This window comes from Fimicolochytrium jonesii, assembly GCF_025526975.1.
Source record: "Fimicolochytrium jonesii strain JEL569 chromosome Unknown EV422scaffold_1, whole genome shotgun sequence".
Taxonomy (NCBI): domain Eukaryota; kingdom Fungi; phylum Chytridiomycota; class Chytridiomycetes; order Spizellomycetales; family Powellomycetaceae; genus Fimicolochytrium; species Fimicolochytrium jonesii.
The window spans coordinates 1559896-1576531 of NW_026515668.1; the positions used below are offsets into that span (position 1 = coordinate 1559896).

Genomic DNA, 16636 nt, shown 5'->3' on the forward strand with positions numbered 1-16636 from the left:
CGGCTGAGCAGTGCCCTGCAGAAGTGGGAAGCCCAGTGCGTTCCTACCGCGCATAGAATACCACTGTCCCCAGAACCGCGACCGCCACTCGCGACAGCGCAAAAGGGAAACCAGCACTGTGCAAAGACCCGCACCTGCTTCCCAAAGTGATAGTGATAGTCAATGAATTAAATTAAGATCGAATTACACAACAGCGGAACTAAATACCAAGTCACGGAGGATGCCTATGTACAAATACCAAAAGCGCCGGCTTGTGTGGCGTGTGCGGGAAGGTGACGAAAATAAATAGCCAGAACACATGCGAGCGAGCAAAGAAAGTCTACGGTCAAAAGAACACCGCGTCCGATCCCCCTCCTCTAGCTATGATGCTATATAGATAGTGCAGTCTAAGGGTCAAAATCCTCTACGTGATCTATCACCGAATCTACCACCTCCTGCCACCGTACCCACCACCACCTCCACCACGTCCACCGCGACCCCGACCGCCACCGCCACCTCCACCCCTCCAGCGACTGCCGCTTCCGCCACCGCCGCTTCCGCCACGGGCTCCGAGCATCTCGAGCTCGCTCGGAACGTCTTGGCCGGCGTCTTTGATGAGGGCGACGAGATCGCGAGCAGAGGCACGGTCTTGCTTGGAGGTGCGGGAGAAGAAGGTGTACGCCGTTCCTGTTGTGTCGGATCCACGAGCTGTAGGACGAGGGAGAGAGACAAAGATTAGTACAGGGCGTGACGAAAGGAGAGTATCTGTCCGCTCCAGATTGTAAAAAAACAGTTTCTTACCAGTACGACCGATACGATGGACGTAATCTTCGACGTTGTTTGGGAAATCATAATCTGTAAGCGAGGAAAGAAGATGAAAATCAGTATGATGCGTGAGAGAAGCAAGCATTTCATGTGAAAGGAAGATAGAGTGATACTCACTTATGACGAACAGCACATCCTTCACATCGAGACCACGAGCGGCAACGTCGGTAGCAACGAGAATAGGGCAGGCACCGGTCTTGAACTCCCGAAGAGCCCAGTCACGCTGCTGTTGGTCCTTGTCACCGTGGATGGTCACGGCACCCCAGTTTTGCTCGTTCATCGCAGTAATCAGCTTGTCGCAAATGTACTTCTTGTTGCAAAAGATGACTGTCCTGCACATGACACGCGTAGCCTCAGGTTCTGGCAGCGAGTCCCAGATGGCCGCGAGGGTTTCCCACAGAGCAGCGTCCTTGTCGCCTTCGTCGACGACCTTGACGATCTGGTTGATACGCTTGTTGGCTTGAAGTTCCGTGGATCCGACCTGGACGGTGATGTGGTCGGAGGAAAGGAAGTCCCGTGCGAGCCTCTGGACGGACTTGGGCCATGTGGCAGACCAGAAAGTCATCTGCCTATCGGGGCGGATCTGGGCGAGAATGTCCCGAAGAGGTTGCTCGAAACCCATGTCCAGCATGCGGTCGGCTTCATCAAGGACAAGGTATGTAATACGGCGAAGCGTGGTCTTTCCGGCTTGCAAGAGATCTAACAGACGACCAGGAGTGGCAACCACAAAGTGAGGGCTGCGGTTCAGGTCACCGATCTGAGGTCCCTTGCTGGCACCTCCATACAGGCAAGCAGATCGAATGCCGAGAGCTTGACCGTGACCCTTGACAACTTCGTGAATTTGGCAAGCCAGCTCACGAGTGGGAGCAAGAACCAACGCAATCGGTCCATCTCCACGCTCGACGGGGCGCTGAGCAAGGATGTGGATCAAAGAGGGCAAAACGAAGGAGAGGGTCTTGCCAGATCCAGTCTGGGCGATACCGACAACATTGCGGCCAGTGAGGGCCATGGGGAACCCTTGTGCTTGGATGGGAGTGGGAGCGTCGAAACCGCTGGCCTTCAGTTTGGCAAGCACAGCTTCGGGGAACCCAGCGGATGCGAATGTGAGCATAGGCCTGTGAAAGGTGGGAAAGAGAGGGTAAGTTGGAGGCTCGGAATCAAACAAGGAAATAGAGAGACCAAACTCGCGACAAAGAGGTTGGGCTGCGTGTCGCTAACAAATGCGGTGAGGGGAGTATTGAGCCTTTGGCGCAATGTGGGTGCTCGCATCGCTCGCAAAAGATCTGACGCTCGCTGAGGCTCGGTAAGAGCCGTGATTAGGGGGTATTGCGCCTTTGGCGCAATGTGGCTCGCTCCGCTCGCACTGTGGTACTTACTTGGGAATGTTCTGACCGGTCAAGGTCATTCCGTGCTTTTTCCTGAACTCCGCGGCATCCTTGTCGGACATTTGCTCCAGAGCCCGGGCGTCGATGATGTCCATGAAGTTGCTCTTGAAGGGCTCCATATCCTTGAAGACAGGCCTTGACTCGTAGACGTGGTTGACGTCGTTGTGACGGCCACCGCCGCCGCCGGCACCACTACCACCCCTGCCACCGCCATAACCCCCGCCTGAGGGACGACCGTAAGGCTGGAAGCGAGCGCCTCCGTAACTTCCGCCGCGACCGCCGCCGCCGCTGTTGTTTCCGTAACCTGGCATTGCTTGTTGTCTTGTGTGTTGGAGGTTACTTTTGGGGAAGTAGGATATGTGTGGGAAAACAGGCCAGGAAATGGGAATGGGAAGCAAGGAAGAAGAAAAACGCAGGTTCCCCGTCTCTTATGGGGACGTTTGGGCTCTTCTCTTTTCTCTTTCTGGCTGGAAGATCCTGCGCTCGCGTACCGACGGACAGACGCCCGGGTTATTATTTATCCCGCACTTATGCTGACAGAAGCGACACATAACCTTATAGTAAGTCCCTGATCTCCGTTTGGAATGCGCGGATCCTGCTCAAAGGGATTGCCCATGCACTGCGCTTCACTGAGAGATTGCGATATAACTTGCTCTGAGTCACGTGCTCGCCCGTGCCCTGCGAAGGCCTCACCAACCTCGTCACCAGTCGGGAATGGACTTCTTAACGCGACACTCCTTGTAACATTTTCGCATTGAGTTGCTATTGCTATTCCCGCGTTCACCTCCATCGATGTCTCAAAGCCTGATCCGTTCGGTTTGGAACTCCAAAACTTAACGCCTTCTTCCATTGCCACTCGGCATATGTATAACTACTTTGACCGGGGTAGATTTCAAGTGCCGCTTGACGTTCATTTGGAAGAAACGCTGTTGTGAGAAGGATGTCTGGGAGCGCTGCGCGTGTGCTCTGGGGTATACTCGTGAGAATGAGCAAGGCATGGATGGTGTCGCTTTCCATCAAAAGACCAAGGGCGCTAAACAAACGGATAAATGGCATAAACAGAAGCTAATCAAAGGGAAGAAGCGCCAGACCAAAGCCACCCCCCTCCCATATCGCAATTGACGGCAGCGGTCCATACAGAGTAACTTGAACGGCTTCTCCGGCCCTCCGGTGCTGCAACACCCAACAGGCACCCACTGCAAACAAACGCAGCCGGCTCCGCAGGACCTAACATAGCAGCAGCATAAGGCACAAAGGGCAGGCGCCAAGCAACTACGCAAGCGAGAGTCCTGCAATTCCTAGAGTCACTCTCGGTCGTGTCCACTTGCCGCACGAAGAGAACTAGCTCCGTGCTATCCGAAAGTCTCGCAGGTGGCCATTACTCGACACCCAGGTTAACGAACACATTGGGACTTTCGCCATGTCGACAAGTAGGCGGCCGTCACACACTCCAGGCTCAACGGACGGTACGGCCGACACCAGGTGAGCTCATTTCGTCCTTGTTTTCCTACCAGATCGTCCCCATCCTAAACACGCCGTTGGAATTCCTCGGAAACAAACAGCCAACTCAGCATCGATGGCAAAACGTTGCGACCAGCAGTCCCACCTCGCCCGAGTCTAGCGAAAAGCGAAATATCAAAATCGCAGTCATTTAGCAGTTTCCAGTCCGCTGGATACGTCCCAGCGCCGTCGTCGTCACCGAGCGCGCCATCTTCCCCACAAACCCAGCGAGTTCGGAAGGCGCCGTTAAAGCCACTGTCGAATATCAATGGACCGGTGGGAGCTCAGGCCCGAGGGCCAAAGTTCCCGACCCCAATGAATAAGAATGGGTCGCCGGATATGATGTCGGCTCCAACACCGTTGTCTGGCACATCCCTGGAGTACACCTTGATACCGACGGCGACGGCGCAGACTTTGGCGGCTACAACATCGACAGCGGGGGCGTCGAGTGATAAGGAAACGGCAAAGGCCGGTGGGATGAAGGGGCTGATGAGCAATTTTGTCACGTCCGTGCAAAGTAACTACTCTCGATGGGATTTGGGACTTGGGTGGAAAGCCTGAGACGCGAGACTTATCATGGATGAATTGTCCTAGGCATGTTCACAAACGACACTAGGATAGAGATCTCGTCGCCGTACAACCCTGTACATCTTACGCATGTTGGGTATAATCAAGATACGGGAGAATTCACCGTGAGTATCCATCAGTACCGGATAGGTTCACCGTCAATGGACGCTTTCTAACGCCCGAGACATTATAGGGGTTACCAAGAGAATGGCAGACGTTACTACAGGAAGCCGGGATCTCGAAATCAGAACAACAGGCCAATCCGCAGGCCGTGATAGACATCATGGGCTTCTATTCGGAGACCAACGCCGGAACCCAACTGGCCGACCAATACGTATGGTCAAAGTTCAACAACCCATACGCGCAGCAGGTGAACCCGGGACTTGCGAAAGGAAGCCCTGCGCGGTCACCGCGACTGAGTCCCGAAGGGAGCCCGAAACCACCACCAAAGCCTGCGATGAAGAGGCCGATCATTCCTGAACGGCCAGCACATACTCTCAGCATTTACTCTACGGATATAAGGCCACCACCGGAAAAACCGCCACTTGGCGCGAGTGTACCGCCTCCCAAACCTGCCAGTATGTATCAACGCGCTCTGGTCCATCCTGTTTCCGATGTAATAACAACTTCTGCTGCATCAGGAGGCACAGCCGACACCTCCAGCGTCGTCACTCCCTCCGTAGACATCAAGCCACCAAGCGGCACGGTCGCGCAACGCATGCAGCAATACGAGCAAGCAGCCAAAACAAGCCCGGGAACATCACCTAAGCTTCCCAAGAAAGTGCTACCAGCAAAGCCAAAAGTCGAGCTCGCACCGAAAGCGGGGTCGCTCGAATCCGTAAACGGGAAAGATGTAGCAGTCGTGGCACCGGCGAAGGTTGGCAGCACAGATGACCTGCCTAAGCCCGTTGGCAGACCGCCACGGCAACGGGCAGGTACCTCCGACGATATCATTGATCGCCTTAAGGTCATTTGCAATCAGGGTGATCCGACCAAGTTGTATCGCAACTTGGTCAAGATTGGACAAGGGTAAGTCGTTTCTGCCACGACTTTCGCAGGGCTACGCTGGATGCTCATTTGCTACGCTTTAGTGCCTCTGGCGGTGTCTTCACTGCCTACCAAGTGGGCTCCAACAATGCTGTTGCGATCAAGCAAATGAACTTGGAGCAGCAGCCAAAGAAGGATCTCATCATCAACGAGATTCTGGTGATGAAGGGAGCGAGACACAAAAACATCGTCAATTTCATTGATAGTTTCCTGTGGAAAGGCGATCTCTGGGTACGGATCAGGGGTTTAGTGTAGTGCATGATGCGATCGTGTATTGATGGGGTTGACTTTTCATAGGTGATCATGGAGTACATGGAAGGTGGATCACTTACGGACTGTGTGACCGCGAATTTCATGACGGAAGGACAAATCGCGGCAGTGTGTAAAGAGGTAAACTTGACGCCACGGTCATTACATGCACAACTGGATAGGAGGCTCATCATTCTCATTCCCGTTGTGCAGACCTTGGAGGGGCTCATGCACCTGCACTCGAAAGGTGTTATTCACCGTGATATCAAGAGTGACAACATCTTGTTGGGTCTGGACGGTCAAATCAAGCTGAGTAAGTGTTGCATTCCCTCGTGAAAACTGTTCCCGCAAACCCACTTACCATCATCTCCACTACCACAACCAGCCGACTTCGGCTTCTGCGCCCAACTAAACGAAGATCAAACCAAACGCACCACAATGGTCGGCACCCCCTACTGGATGGCCCCCGAAGTCGTCACCCGCAAAGAATACGGCCCGAAAGTCGACATCTGGTCCCTCGGCATCATGGCCATCGAGATGATCGAGGGGGAGCCGCCGTATCTCAACGAGAATCCCCTGCGGGCGCTGTACCTGATTGCGACGAATGGGACCCCGTCGTTGCAGAATCCGGAGAGTTTGAGTCCAGTTTTCAAGGACTTTTTGAAGATGGCGCTGGAGGTCGAGGCGGAGAGGAGGCCGAGTAGTGTTGAGCTGTTACAGGTGGGGGTTTCCGTGCAGGGGATACATAACCTGTTGATAGACCTTGTGCGGGGGTGATGTGAGCTAACGTCCTCTTCCCACGATGTGCAGCACCCCTTCATCAAGTCAGCCGAACCACTACGCAACCTCGTACCGCTCATCAAAGCTGCGCGCGAATCAGCAAAGAAGCACTAATCGCTCTCCCAAATCATAATCCCTCCAACGGCCCGAAAGACATCCGGCCCGTCACCAATTGCAACCATCTTACTGTCTCCTTGCATTTGCTTCGCGGAAAAAATTTTTGTACCTACTCGAAAGGTCCCCGTTTCCCATCCATCCCTCATTTGCCCCGCCTGCCATTGGTGGCGCGCCATCCCCACTCCTCATTCGCTTTACCCCGAGGCCCCTTAGCAGTCGCTACCCCGCTGCTCGGGCTCAAAAGAGACTCATTTCCGATATGGGATCTTGTGTATATCTCGCTCCCTGCCCCCCACTTACTCCTTTTATATATCCCTCACCTACATTTTCTTCCTTTCCGAGGTGCGAAATAGAACTTTATCGTATACCTTCTGGACATTGGCTGTTTTTCTTTGAGGGGAGTTGGAAGGAAATCTTATCGCGACCTATCAGTGTTCAAAATGTGGAGCCCTCAAAAGAACTCCTTTTGGGAGTCAAATCGATATCAACGGCAAAGTGTTTGAGATCATCCCGATGCCTTGCGAAAAAAAACTGACATGCACGCTTCCAAAATGTATTAGACAAGGCCGAATACCCGGCGTATAGTAAAATGCTGGCCCCAAATCGTACGTGCGCATCAGAAAGCACTATAGTGTCTACCGACCGCGTTCGGCCGAGGGGGTCACATGTTGATGGATGCGAGAGGGGGCCCAAGTGCCACCGCCTCTGCTTCGCACGCATCAAGCCCTCAATATCGCCTCGACGCTCTCCGCATACAATCCCGCGAGATGTCCCGCGTACGTCTTTGTCGACACGACGCACTGCGTGAGCGACGGTTCGAACTTGAACTCGCTGAGGAAGAGCATGCCGTCGGACAGACGCGCGGATGTGTACAGGAGGTGCTGGGTTTTCGGGGGGGGGGGGGGGGGGGGCGGGGGGGAGGGGAAATTAAAAGAGAGTGTCAGTTCCAGTTCCCCTTTTTCCTTTCCGTTACCAAAAGATCGAGACCACCTCCACGCCCGATACAAAAAAACACAACTCAACTCACCACCCCATCCAATACCCTCACAGCAACTCCGAAAACCCCACTCCCCGCCAACCGTCCCTTAACCCCCTCCACGCCCCCCTCCGCCCGCACCCCACCCACGACCCGTCTCGTCTCCCCGCCATCGCCCACCTCCTTCCAGATCCTCAACCACGTCTGCTGGTCCAGCGCGCCGGACTCAGTGAAGAGGATGTGGAGGGGGATGGAGGCTTGGAAGTAGACTATTGCTACTGAGGTTTTTACTGCTACTTGGAGGTCTGTGGAAAGAGAATGGGGTGGGGTTAGTAAGGGCAGGGGAGGACTTTTTTGAGGGAGGGGGGACGTACTGTTGATGGGATCAGAGGGCTGTGGAAGCCCTTCGATGCGCATGGGGAGGCTGGTTTCGATGGAGGCGTTGGGGAAGAGGGGTGAGCGGATGTCGAGGGTGCCGGGGACTAGGCTGAAGCTGTATGTTTGTCGAAGCAGAAGAACTATCAGCAAATGTGGTCGGCACAGACAAGTACGGACGAGGGGGGGAGGTTTACCTGTTTTTGTTGAACAGCATCCCTGAAACTGTCAACGGCTGCAACGCCTTATTCGTCAACGTCATATCCAAGTACGGAACGCCCTGTCGTCTCGAGACTACCCAAAACAAAAACACAACAATAAGCAGTTACTCCGTCTCTCAAATCACAATCAAAACCTACGAAATACTCACAAGTCCCCAAAATCTCCAACCCCTTCCCCGCCGCCGCATTCAACAGCTGCACTTTCGGCGCGACATAGTTCGCGTGCAGGGATAGAGACAGCGAGGCGAGGTCGCCGGTGGGGCCGGCGAGGTTGAGGCCTGAGAGGCCCTTGGTGAGGGATGGGAGGGTAGAGGAATGTGGCTGGGCTGCGGGTGCGGGTGCCGCTTGTTGTCGTTGTTGTTGCTGTTGTTGTGTCGTGGATGTGGTAGACAATCCACCGCTGCCGGTGTTGGAAGCTGTTTTGGCGAACGGGTCCAGTGTGGCGAGAGGGTTGGATGCGATGGCCGAGGATGATTGGGGTGCAGGTGTAGGCTGGGGTTGAGACTGCTGCGGTTGGGGCCCCAACAGGGAGTTCATGTTGCCGAAGGATGAAGAGGGCGGTAACGATGCTGCGAAGGGGTTGTTTGCGCTGCTCGCCACATTGGCGTATGCAGACGGCGCGTTGTTACCGCCGTCCAAAAGTCCACCCAGTCCACCAAGTGCATCGTATCCCATCCCACCACCCTGCCCATACGATTGCTGTCCATACTGCTGTTGTTGACCATACTGCTGCTGTTGCTGCCCATACCCCTGTTGCTGCCCATAGCCCTGTTGCTGTCCATACCCCTGCTGGGCCCCACCCCCCAAATAATCACCACTCTGTTGCGTCGCTACCCCACCCCCAAGCCCGCCAAACGCCATCCCCGCCAACCCACTCGAATCCGCGCTGACGTCTCCGAACGCCCCGCCGACGTCGACGCCGGTGTCTTCATACCCGCCGATGTCGAGGTCGAGGAGGTCGTTGAGGTTGCCGGCTGGACCGCCGGGGTGGGGAGAGAGGAGCGTGTCTTCTGTGTAGGGGTTGTTCATTGCGCCTGTTGCGTATGGGTTCGAGTCGCTAAAGAGAAATACTGATTGTTAGCCATACTTCCTCCGCGGGGGAGATATAACCATGCAAAAGCGGTATGTAACCCCAACTCACCCCGGCATATCCTGAGGCAACTCCGGCCTCGACACCATCCGATCCACCAACGCCCTACTCTTCACCAGCTTCCTCGTCTTGATCCCCCCAATAAAGCTCGTGGCCGGTTTATGATATATACTCGCCAACGTCGACACATGCAGCAGCAGCTCTTGCAGCAACGGGCCGTCAATGTTGTCCGTCTCGGTCGAAATGGCCGGTTTGTCGGAGAGGATGATGGCTTTTGCGGCGACGGGGTCGGTGGAGAGGAGCCGCCAGTAGATGAAGCCGCGGTCACGGAGGTCCGGGTTATCGCTTTCCTCTGTTGCGTATTTCAATACCTTCGGAACCAACTCTTGTCCGACACTTGGGCGTTTGATGAACAGTTTGACGATGGCGGTGAGGAGGGCCAATTGGACTTCCGAGGTTTCTTCCTGGAATTTGCCGAGGAACTGGTCCAGCAGCTCGTCGGCGTTGTCGATGCGGTCGGCGTATTGCCCGATGATCCAGATCATGGAGCCTTTGGCGTCGGGCTCGTCGAGGGAGTCGAGGTTTTCGCACAGGGTGCCGATGATGGATTCGTAGCGGTTGGGGTATTTGCGGAATATGTCCTTTGGAAGATCGAAGGGGTTATTTGACTGCATCTTCGGTCACACCAGATGTTGTCCCAGAAATGTCCTCATACCTTGATGACAACAATCGCCTCCTGCACGACATAATTGACCTTTGTCTGAATCAAATCCACCAGCACCCCAATACATTTATCCGCCGCACTCTCAATCTTAATCGCACACCGTCCAATGCTCCTAACCGCTTTCCTCACGAAATCCACATCCACCTCCGAACTATACTCCTTCAACTCCGGCAACACTTCATCGATGTTAGTGTCCTTTGCAAGGCGGACCATGATCTCCAGTTTGGCCATCTTGACGTAGATGGGGTCGTTGTATTTGCAGAAGAAGACTTTGAGCTCGTTTTTGAGCGCGTCGGGTTTTCGTTGGAGGAGGAGGAGGATGTTGCGGAGGGCGACGTATTGGACTTCGGGGCCGCCGTGAAGGAGGGTTACTGCGTGGGAGGTTTGAGAGTGTGAATTCGGAGGCAGGCGCGCATCAGAGCAGTTAAAGTACCCCTTTGACATACCTAATGGTGGACCCAATTTCTTCAACAGAGTATTCACAACGTCGTCTTTCGCAATGTAGTTCGTCAAGAAGAGAATGACACGGACAGCCGTCATGACAACCGCCGAATTCGCGTGTTGGAGTCGCGGACTGATTCGATCAGCTAAAAGCTCGGCGTCCTCCGACTCTTGCGGGACGACGCGCATGATGGCGTCCAGAAGGAACGCTTGACCCCATCTGTGCGCCATGAGAGTTAATTTTGCGAGAACAGGTCGTGGGTTGCGAGCAATGCGCGTGTGTGATGTCTTACTCTGAGCTTTCGTTCAGTGCTGTGAGCAACTTGTTTCCTTGCGAGACATCCAGGACGAATTCGTACGTCTCTGATCTGTCGGAGATCTCCATTAAAGCTGCTACCGCGTTGGCCACTACCTAGATACCGCGAAAATAGATGAGTCAGACGTCATGTTGGGAAAAGGCCGTTCCCCGTCCCTCTTCCGTCGGGCCATACCGTGGAATTCTCGTGGTTCAGCAAACCCTTCAGCTGCTCCAAAAGCCCCTCCTTCTCGACAAGTTCTCGGTTATGAACATACAGCTTCGCCACGCATATCGCCGCTGTTTTGGCCACATATGGGTCCTTATCCTGAAGCGCGCGATTAAGCGGACGAAGCAGTTCGTCCAAGATCCTATCGACATGTATGTATCCCATCGTCCTGATTGCGAGGGCCCGAATGAGCGGATTTGGGTCTTCCGCGTCCCTAGCCAAGCTGTTGACAGCCATGACGGCCAGATCCGGTTTGCTCCTCGCGTAATTGATGAGGTAGAGGTACACCATCTTTTTTACTTCGACTATTGGCACGTTCATGCAGCCCACGACGTCGGGGAAGAGAGGCGACATGTCGTTCCCCATTGTCATATTAGCAACAATTTTCTTCATGGCTGTTCGCTTTTTGGTGTGCTTCGGGTCTTTGCGGTCGCCCGCCAGCTCCGTACGGAGGTCATGTATCTTTCCTATAGGTGTGAGAAGCGAAATGAGACTGCTGTCGCGTTTCCGAGGGGACTTTACGGAGGGGTAAAGAAAGACACGAGAACACAGCGGAATGAATACCTCTTTGAAAGTATTTTGCGTCGGACATTTTCGCAGACTCTTCTGTGGACGGCTATTCGGTTTCTGACGCGATGTTTGGACGTGCAAGATGGGACCTGGGGATGGAATGAAGGCGCTGGGCTGGCGTTGAGCAGACTGAAACGAACAGTAGGACGACGGGTAGTTTTTCCCAAGCGGAGCTCCTTTCTACTATGCGAGCGGGAAGCCCGTACGTGTGTTGTTGGTTGGGCGGTCAGTGCCAAAAACGCAGCGTCGTGGGACGGTTCGATAGGGTACAGAACGCTTCTCACGCGAAAGGCTTGAAGCCGCTTCCGAATCAGCTTCCGAATGATGAGATGTGAGTTGAGAGAGTGACAGGGAAGGACACAAAGGAAAGGGCCGGTGACTTAAACCCACTCTCACCGAGCACGTGACGGAAATACAACTGGCGCGGAGGCGAGCGAGCGAGGCATTCCGTGTGCCTTCAACGGGCCAGCCGATTGCTCGCTCCCTTTCGCCTGTACACTAACAACGTCATCCTATACAAGATGGTATGTACGCACACACAGGCACACGCTATCCGCGACAGGGACGACGGAGCGAGCATACGAGCGGCGGGGACGATAGAGATGGATGGATGGATGGATGGGAGGTCGATTCGCAGGGTGGATGGACTTGTCGGAATGGATTTAGGGCTGGTCGAATGAAGGGCGACATTCCCACGCCGACGAATGTCTCTCGACGACACCGCAAGAGGGGAGAGTGGAAGAGGAAGCCAGCAGGTTGTTGCCGTCACTCAGCGTCGCGAGGGGAGAGGGGAATGTAGGCGTCTCGGAATGCCTTGGGGAGGGAATCGGCATTTCCCGTGGTGGAGACTCGGGGGAGCATGTTTCACAGGGAGCAGTCTTTTAACCTCGTCTTCCGTGGCATTCATAGGCTAAGGCGGCAGCACCAGCGAAGCCCACCTCTGGTGGCGGTAAGGCTAAGAAGAAGGTACGTTGCCCATTTTCGTGTGGCAGCCATTTCCTTTTTGGGGGCCGAAATTCATACGTCTCTTCCCCTTGGCGAGTAGAAGTGGTCCAAGGGAAAGGTGAAGGACAAGGCCAACAACGCCGTTGTCTTCGACAAGCCTACCTACGACAAGCTCTTCAAGGAGGTCCAGACCTACAAGCTCATTACCCCCTCCGTGTTGGTCGACCGTCTGAGGATCAACGGCTCCCTTGCCCGTGTCGCTATCCGTGAACTCGAGCACCAGGGTATCATCCGTCTCGTCTCTGGCCACAAGTCCCAGCTTATCTACACTCGTGCTACCAAGGTTTGTCTTATGTCGTGACATTGAAGACTGCATTTGAATTTTAGTTGCTTACTATTTCGTTCCTTGTTACTTCGCAGGCTGAGGATGCCGCTGAGGAGAAGCCAAAGAAGGAGACTGCTGACGAAGAGTAGATCTTCTGCTTGTACATTTTGAAATTCAATGAGCATTCGTTTTGTCTACGCCTACTTTTACTTGGTTGGATCGGGTTACAGCTGTGGATCGAGGTCAGGTGGCATATAATTGCGGAGGACGCGGAGGAAGGACGGGATGTTGGACATGGTTGTGGAGTGGCCTTGAGAATTTGAGAGGAGGTCCTTATGACAGGGTCTCTGTACGCTCGTGGGATGACAGGTAGGAACGTGAGGGTTGTACTACCTCTGGTCTCCATCCGCTCAATGGTCCACCTCATTTCTGTCGTCCTGATTGTTGCCTCGACGGCACCAGCATCGTGTTCCTCAACGCATGTGTGTACCCATCAGCATACAAGGGCATGTGCTCCGCCGATGTTTTTCCACACTCGACCCACACACGCAAGTTCGTTTCAATTACTTCACATTAAGCAAGATATCAAAGTGACTACTTTCTCTATCTGCAAGACCTGCATTGAAGCGTCCACACCATCCCCTCCGACCCATTGATCCCCTCACAATATGAACGGCCTTCATCATAGTCTACTGAGCAGCCAAAGCAGCATTGGTCCTCGTCCCAAACTGATTTGTAGTAGGCAACGGTGGCAAATCCGGCATCCCCTTCCCACCAGCAAACGCGTTTGCTGAGGGCTTTCCACCCGCCGGTACACGCGTGGTCGTCACGTACGCGCGTCCCTGTGTGCCTTCCGACCCAAACGCTGCATGCCTGGCCCCAGATCCATCGCGCTGACGTTGCGGGGCAGAGTCCCCTCCAATTGTGAAGGAAACATGTTTCTGCGCCGGTTTGGCGCCGCTCGCGGCTTCCCGGGGGCGTTGAGCGGGTGCAGCGTTACCGTCCACCGCGGCGGTCTCGGGTGCGTTGCGGAGACTTTCCCAGGCGCTGGTTGCGAAGGCGGTTGGGTTGGCCGTTGTTTGAGATGCGGTGTATTGTTGATGACCACCCGATGGAGCGTACGGCTGGTAGGATAGTTGCGCAGGCGGGTGGGTATAGGTGCCACCGGTGTTCGTGTCCGTCCCGTTGCGGAGTTGGGATAGGATGTCGGCCGCGGCGCCTTCGGGGTTCTTCCTCCAAACGTTCTCTGTTGGCTGCTGCTGCTGCTGCTGGGATGCAACCGCCGCATTGTGGCCGAACGCATTTCCGCCAAAATCGGTATCCTGGGCGAACCCATTTTGCCGGGTGTATGCGTTTTGGGATGTCGCAACACCCTGGCCCGGCTGCTCTTCCAGGTTGAAATTGCGAAGCCTCGCCAGAACATCCTCAGGTCCCTTCCAAGTAGGTTCCGCAGACGTTTCTGTCTGCGTAACATCAACAATCGAAGCAGGTCCCACACCGGGCTGAGACACGGGAAGAGGTTCGCCTCTCACCAAGATCTCCTCCTGCCAGTCATGAAGGGCAGGACCGGGCGTCGGGGGTTTCGCAACGGGTTGGGCTGCCCCAGCAGCGATCTGCCCCGCGATAGCATCCGCGTTGTGTTTGGGGAACATGTCCGGGTGCTCGCCCATGAACTTGATCGCAAAGTCGTCCGCGCCGGTGATGATGAAGGGGTGGTGGAAGAAGACCAGTTGCTCGCCTAATACAATAGGATCAGTTGGATTCACTACTCAGAGAAATATGATTGTTTTGTCTTACCGATCGCGAAATCCTGCGTAGTATAAAGCCCCGACCCATCCGGCTTCCTAATCCGCCCCTTCTCCAAGAACTTGCCCCCCATCAATCCCGTATTCCTCGACTTTGGCTCAAACACGCTGATCGTATCGTCCGCGACATACAAACTAACCACAAACGTGCGGTCCTTATCGACCTGCCGCGGGGAGTTCATTTTCGCCGAGAACCGCAGCGTGGTCGTGTCGTACAGCATCAGTTTCTGGAAATCGGTTTTGGGCGCTATGGCGGTTCCGATCATCGGGATCGCGGCGCGGGAGAGGGTGGCGGTGGTCGTGTTGGCGGGGGTTAGAGGCGACGGGGGCAGGAGCAGCTCGTAGTTGGCGGCCACCGCGGACGCCGGGATGAGCGGTTGTTCCGGTACAGGCTCGTAATCCTCGATCCTGACGGGGTCAAAGGTCTCGATGCCATATTTCTGATTATAGTACTCCCTCGTAAACTCATCACAATCACACACGATGAACGGGCGTCCGTACAGGTGCAACACAGCCCCGATCAAAAAATCACGTTCGTTGAAGTAATCCCCCTCGTTCAGATGCGCATCCGGTTGCCCGTACAACGTAACCGGCATCCGCTTCGGCAGCTTACTCCTCCTCAAAAACAGCGTGTTGGCGTCCCGGCCGGCGTTGGCAGGGATATGCTCGCGGATCTCCACCGTGTCGTCGGAGAGGTAGTAGTGCACGACCATGTGGCGGAGGTCACCGAAAACGGATTGGGTGTCGTCCCAGACGCAGAAGAAGCGGAGGACGCGGCGGTCGTTTTCAAGGAATTTTTTGAGCGAGGTTTGCGGGGGGCGAGGGCGCGTGGCTTTCATGCGGGAGGCGAGCTCTTGGCGGTGTAAAGTGTAGGGGTCTGTGGGGAAGGAGCCGGCTGGGGGGACGGCGACTCCGATTCTGTTGAGGAAGTCCTGGGACACATTTTGCCTTAGACAGGAAATCGAAAAATGACTTCCTATCGTCGACTTACCTTGGTGAATTTGTCACAACCAATAATCTTGAACGTCCGAGAATAGAATGTGACCTCGTTCCCGACGTTGAAATCCGAGACGGTATAGTGCTGGCCGATCTCAGAATCCGGCTTGGGGATCCTGTGACGTCGCAGCAAGGTGCCTATAAATGCGCCGTCAGTCTTCCATCCGCTTAAGGTCCCTCAAAAGACAGGCGAAATATTACCCTGTGGGATGCCACTGTTCACAGTCCGGGGCTCGCTGACATGGACAGAATCATCCTCCAAATAAAAGTAGATGTTCACCCTATTCGGAGGCGATGTAAACACATTTTGCTCCAGAAGTCTACAGTGATGAGCTCCACCTACTTGCGGACTCGGTACTGCTCCTCCCGCTTCTCATGCACAGCTTCCTGGAAGTAAGCATAGAAGCGAAGAACCTAGACACAACCCAGCATGAGACCGCATGCTTTGCACGGTAATAAATCGCCATCGTGGCCGTGTGTACATACCTTCCTGTCAAAGGCAACCCAAGACGGCACACCATCGCTTGCATCATTACTTTGCGGGTACACATCGATGGAGGTGTGGATCTTACTCTCCTGTTGGCCGGGGAGTGGAATGCCGCCTTTGGGAAAAATTATTGTCATGGGGTTCCCTATTATCAGGCGCTTCAAGATTATGCTGACCGTACCTATGCCTGGAGCAGCCTTGTTGACGGCCACTCCGTTCGTGTAGTCGAATGCGTGGGATTTGCGTTCATTATGCCTGGCCTGAATAAGTGGAGACCGGAATGAGCATCAATATGTGATGCGATACGCTTTGTATGGTCGCTCAATCCTTACCTTCTCAAGATCGAACTGATAACCAGGTAGGAACGGTAGCTTATGCTGCAACGCCACGAGTGCCGGGTCCCGCATGATTTCCAGAAAGTTCGGGGCCGGATGAGGCACCTACGGGATGAATCTGGCGCCTGGATCAGTGTCGTAGATTCTGGCTTTTCGTTCAGCGTTGCTTGCTTCCACCAAGATGCGGGAAGTGTGGTCTCTCTGCAACGGGACCACCTGTCAGTACCAAAATCGACAGCCCGCTGACGTGATGGAAAATCTCCGATCGTCACGTGATTGCCTCCAACAAACAACGACGACAGTGACAAAAACAGAGTTGCTTGCCTGCCGATGCACCACATATCTAGCTCTAACAAGGTGTAGAGCAGGCAGA

General features: G+C 54.6%; 6 protein-coding genes across 6 annotated transcripts; 2 read left to right on the forward strand and 4 right to left on the reverse strand.

The window, feature by feature from the left end:
* Positions 1-146: 146 nt before the first annotated feature.
* Positions 147-2605, reverse strand: EV422DRAFT_512494 (Ddx5 protein). The gene is made up of 4 exons (XM_053069070.1): positions 2181-2605; positions 922-1919; positions 781-834; positions 147-687 (listed from the first exon to the last, which is right to left on the reverse strand). The coding sequence occupies exons 1-4, from the start codon at positions 2498-2500 to the stop codon at positions 425-427; spliced, it is 1635 nt and encodes a 544-aa protein (XP_052930304.1). The 5' UTR covers positions 2501-2605; the 3' UTR covers positions 147-424.
* Positions 2606-4285: 1680 nt separating this feature from the next.
* Positions 4286-6446, forward strand: EV422DRAFT_490538 (kinase-like domain-containing protein; the record flags this gene model as incomplete). Its single annotated transcript, XM_053067472.1, has 7 exons — positions 4286-4381; positions 4450-5285; positions 5348-5534; positions 5601-5693; positions 5766-5865; positions 5938-6272; positions 6363-6446. The coding sequence occupies 7 exons, from the start codon at positions 4286-4288 to the stop codon at positions 6444-6446; spliced, it is 1731 nt and encodes a 576-aa protein (XP_052930305.1).
* A 956-nt stretch (positions 6447-7402) lies between these two features.
* On the reverse strand, positions 7403-9161 carry EV422DRAFT_23737 (uncharacterized protein). The gene is made up of 4 exons (XM_053065620.1): positions 8171-9161; positions 7998-8094; positions 7800-7918; positions 7403-7730 (listed from the first exon to the last, which is right to left on the reverse strand). The coding sequence occupies exons 1-4, from the start codon at positions 9048-9050 to the stop codon at positions 7468-7470; spliced, it is 1359 nt and encodes a 452-aa protein (XP_052930306.1). The 5' UTR covers positions 9051-9161; the 3' UTR covers positions 7403-7467.
* Positions 9159-11392, reverse strand: EV422DRAFT_549560 (Clathrin/coatomer adaptor, adaptin-like protein; the record flags this gene model as incomplete). The annotated part of the gene is made up of 6 exons (XM_053071721.1): positions 9159-9752; positions 9827-10206; positions 10282-10496; positions 10570-10688; positions 10768-11267; positions 11365-11392. The coding sequence occupies 6 exons, from the start codon at positions 11390-11392 to the stop codon at positions 9159-9161; spliced, it is 1836 nt and encodes a 611-aa protein (XP_052930307.1).
* A 389-nt stretch (positions 11393-11781) lies between these two features.
* Positions 11782-12844, forward strand: EV422DRAFT_512505 (component of cytosolic 80S ribosome and 40S small subunit). The gene is made up of 4 exons (XM_053069071.1): positions 11782-11894; positions 12280-12336; positions 12416-12658; positions 12736-12844. Exons 1-4 carry the CDS (start codon positions 11892-11894, stop codon positions 12787-12789), a joined length of 357 nt encoding a protein of 118 aa, XP_052930308.1. The 5' UTR covers positions 11782-11891; the 3' UTR covers positions 12790-12844.
* On the reverse strand, positions 12845-16468 carry EV422DRAFT_512508 (uncharacterized protein). Its single transcript, XM_053069072.1, has 8 exons — positions 16261-16468; positions 16110-16188; positions 15928-16043; positions 15785-15855; positions 15643-15722; positions 15437-15579; positions 14438-15377; positions 12845-14378 (listed from the first exon to the last, which is right to left on the reverse strand). The coding sequence occupies exons 1-8, from the start codon at positions 16333-16335 to the stop codon at positions 13330-13332; spliced, it is 2553 nt and encodes an 850-aa protein (XP_052930309.1). The 5' UTR covers positions 16336-16468; the 3' UTR covers positions 12845-13329.
* Positions 16469-16636: the final 168 nt, after the last annotated feature.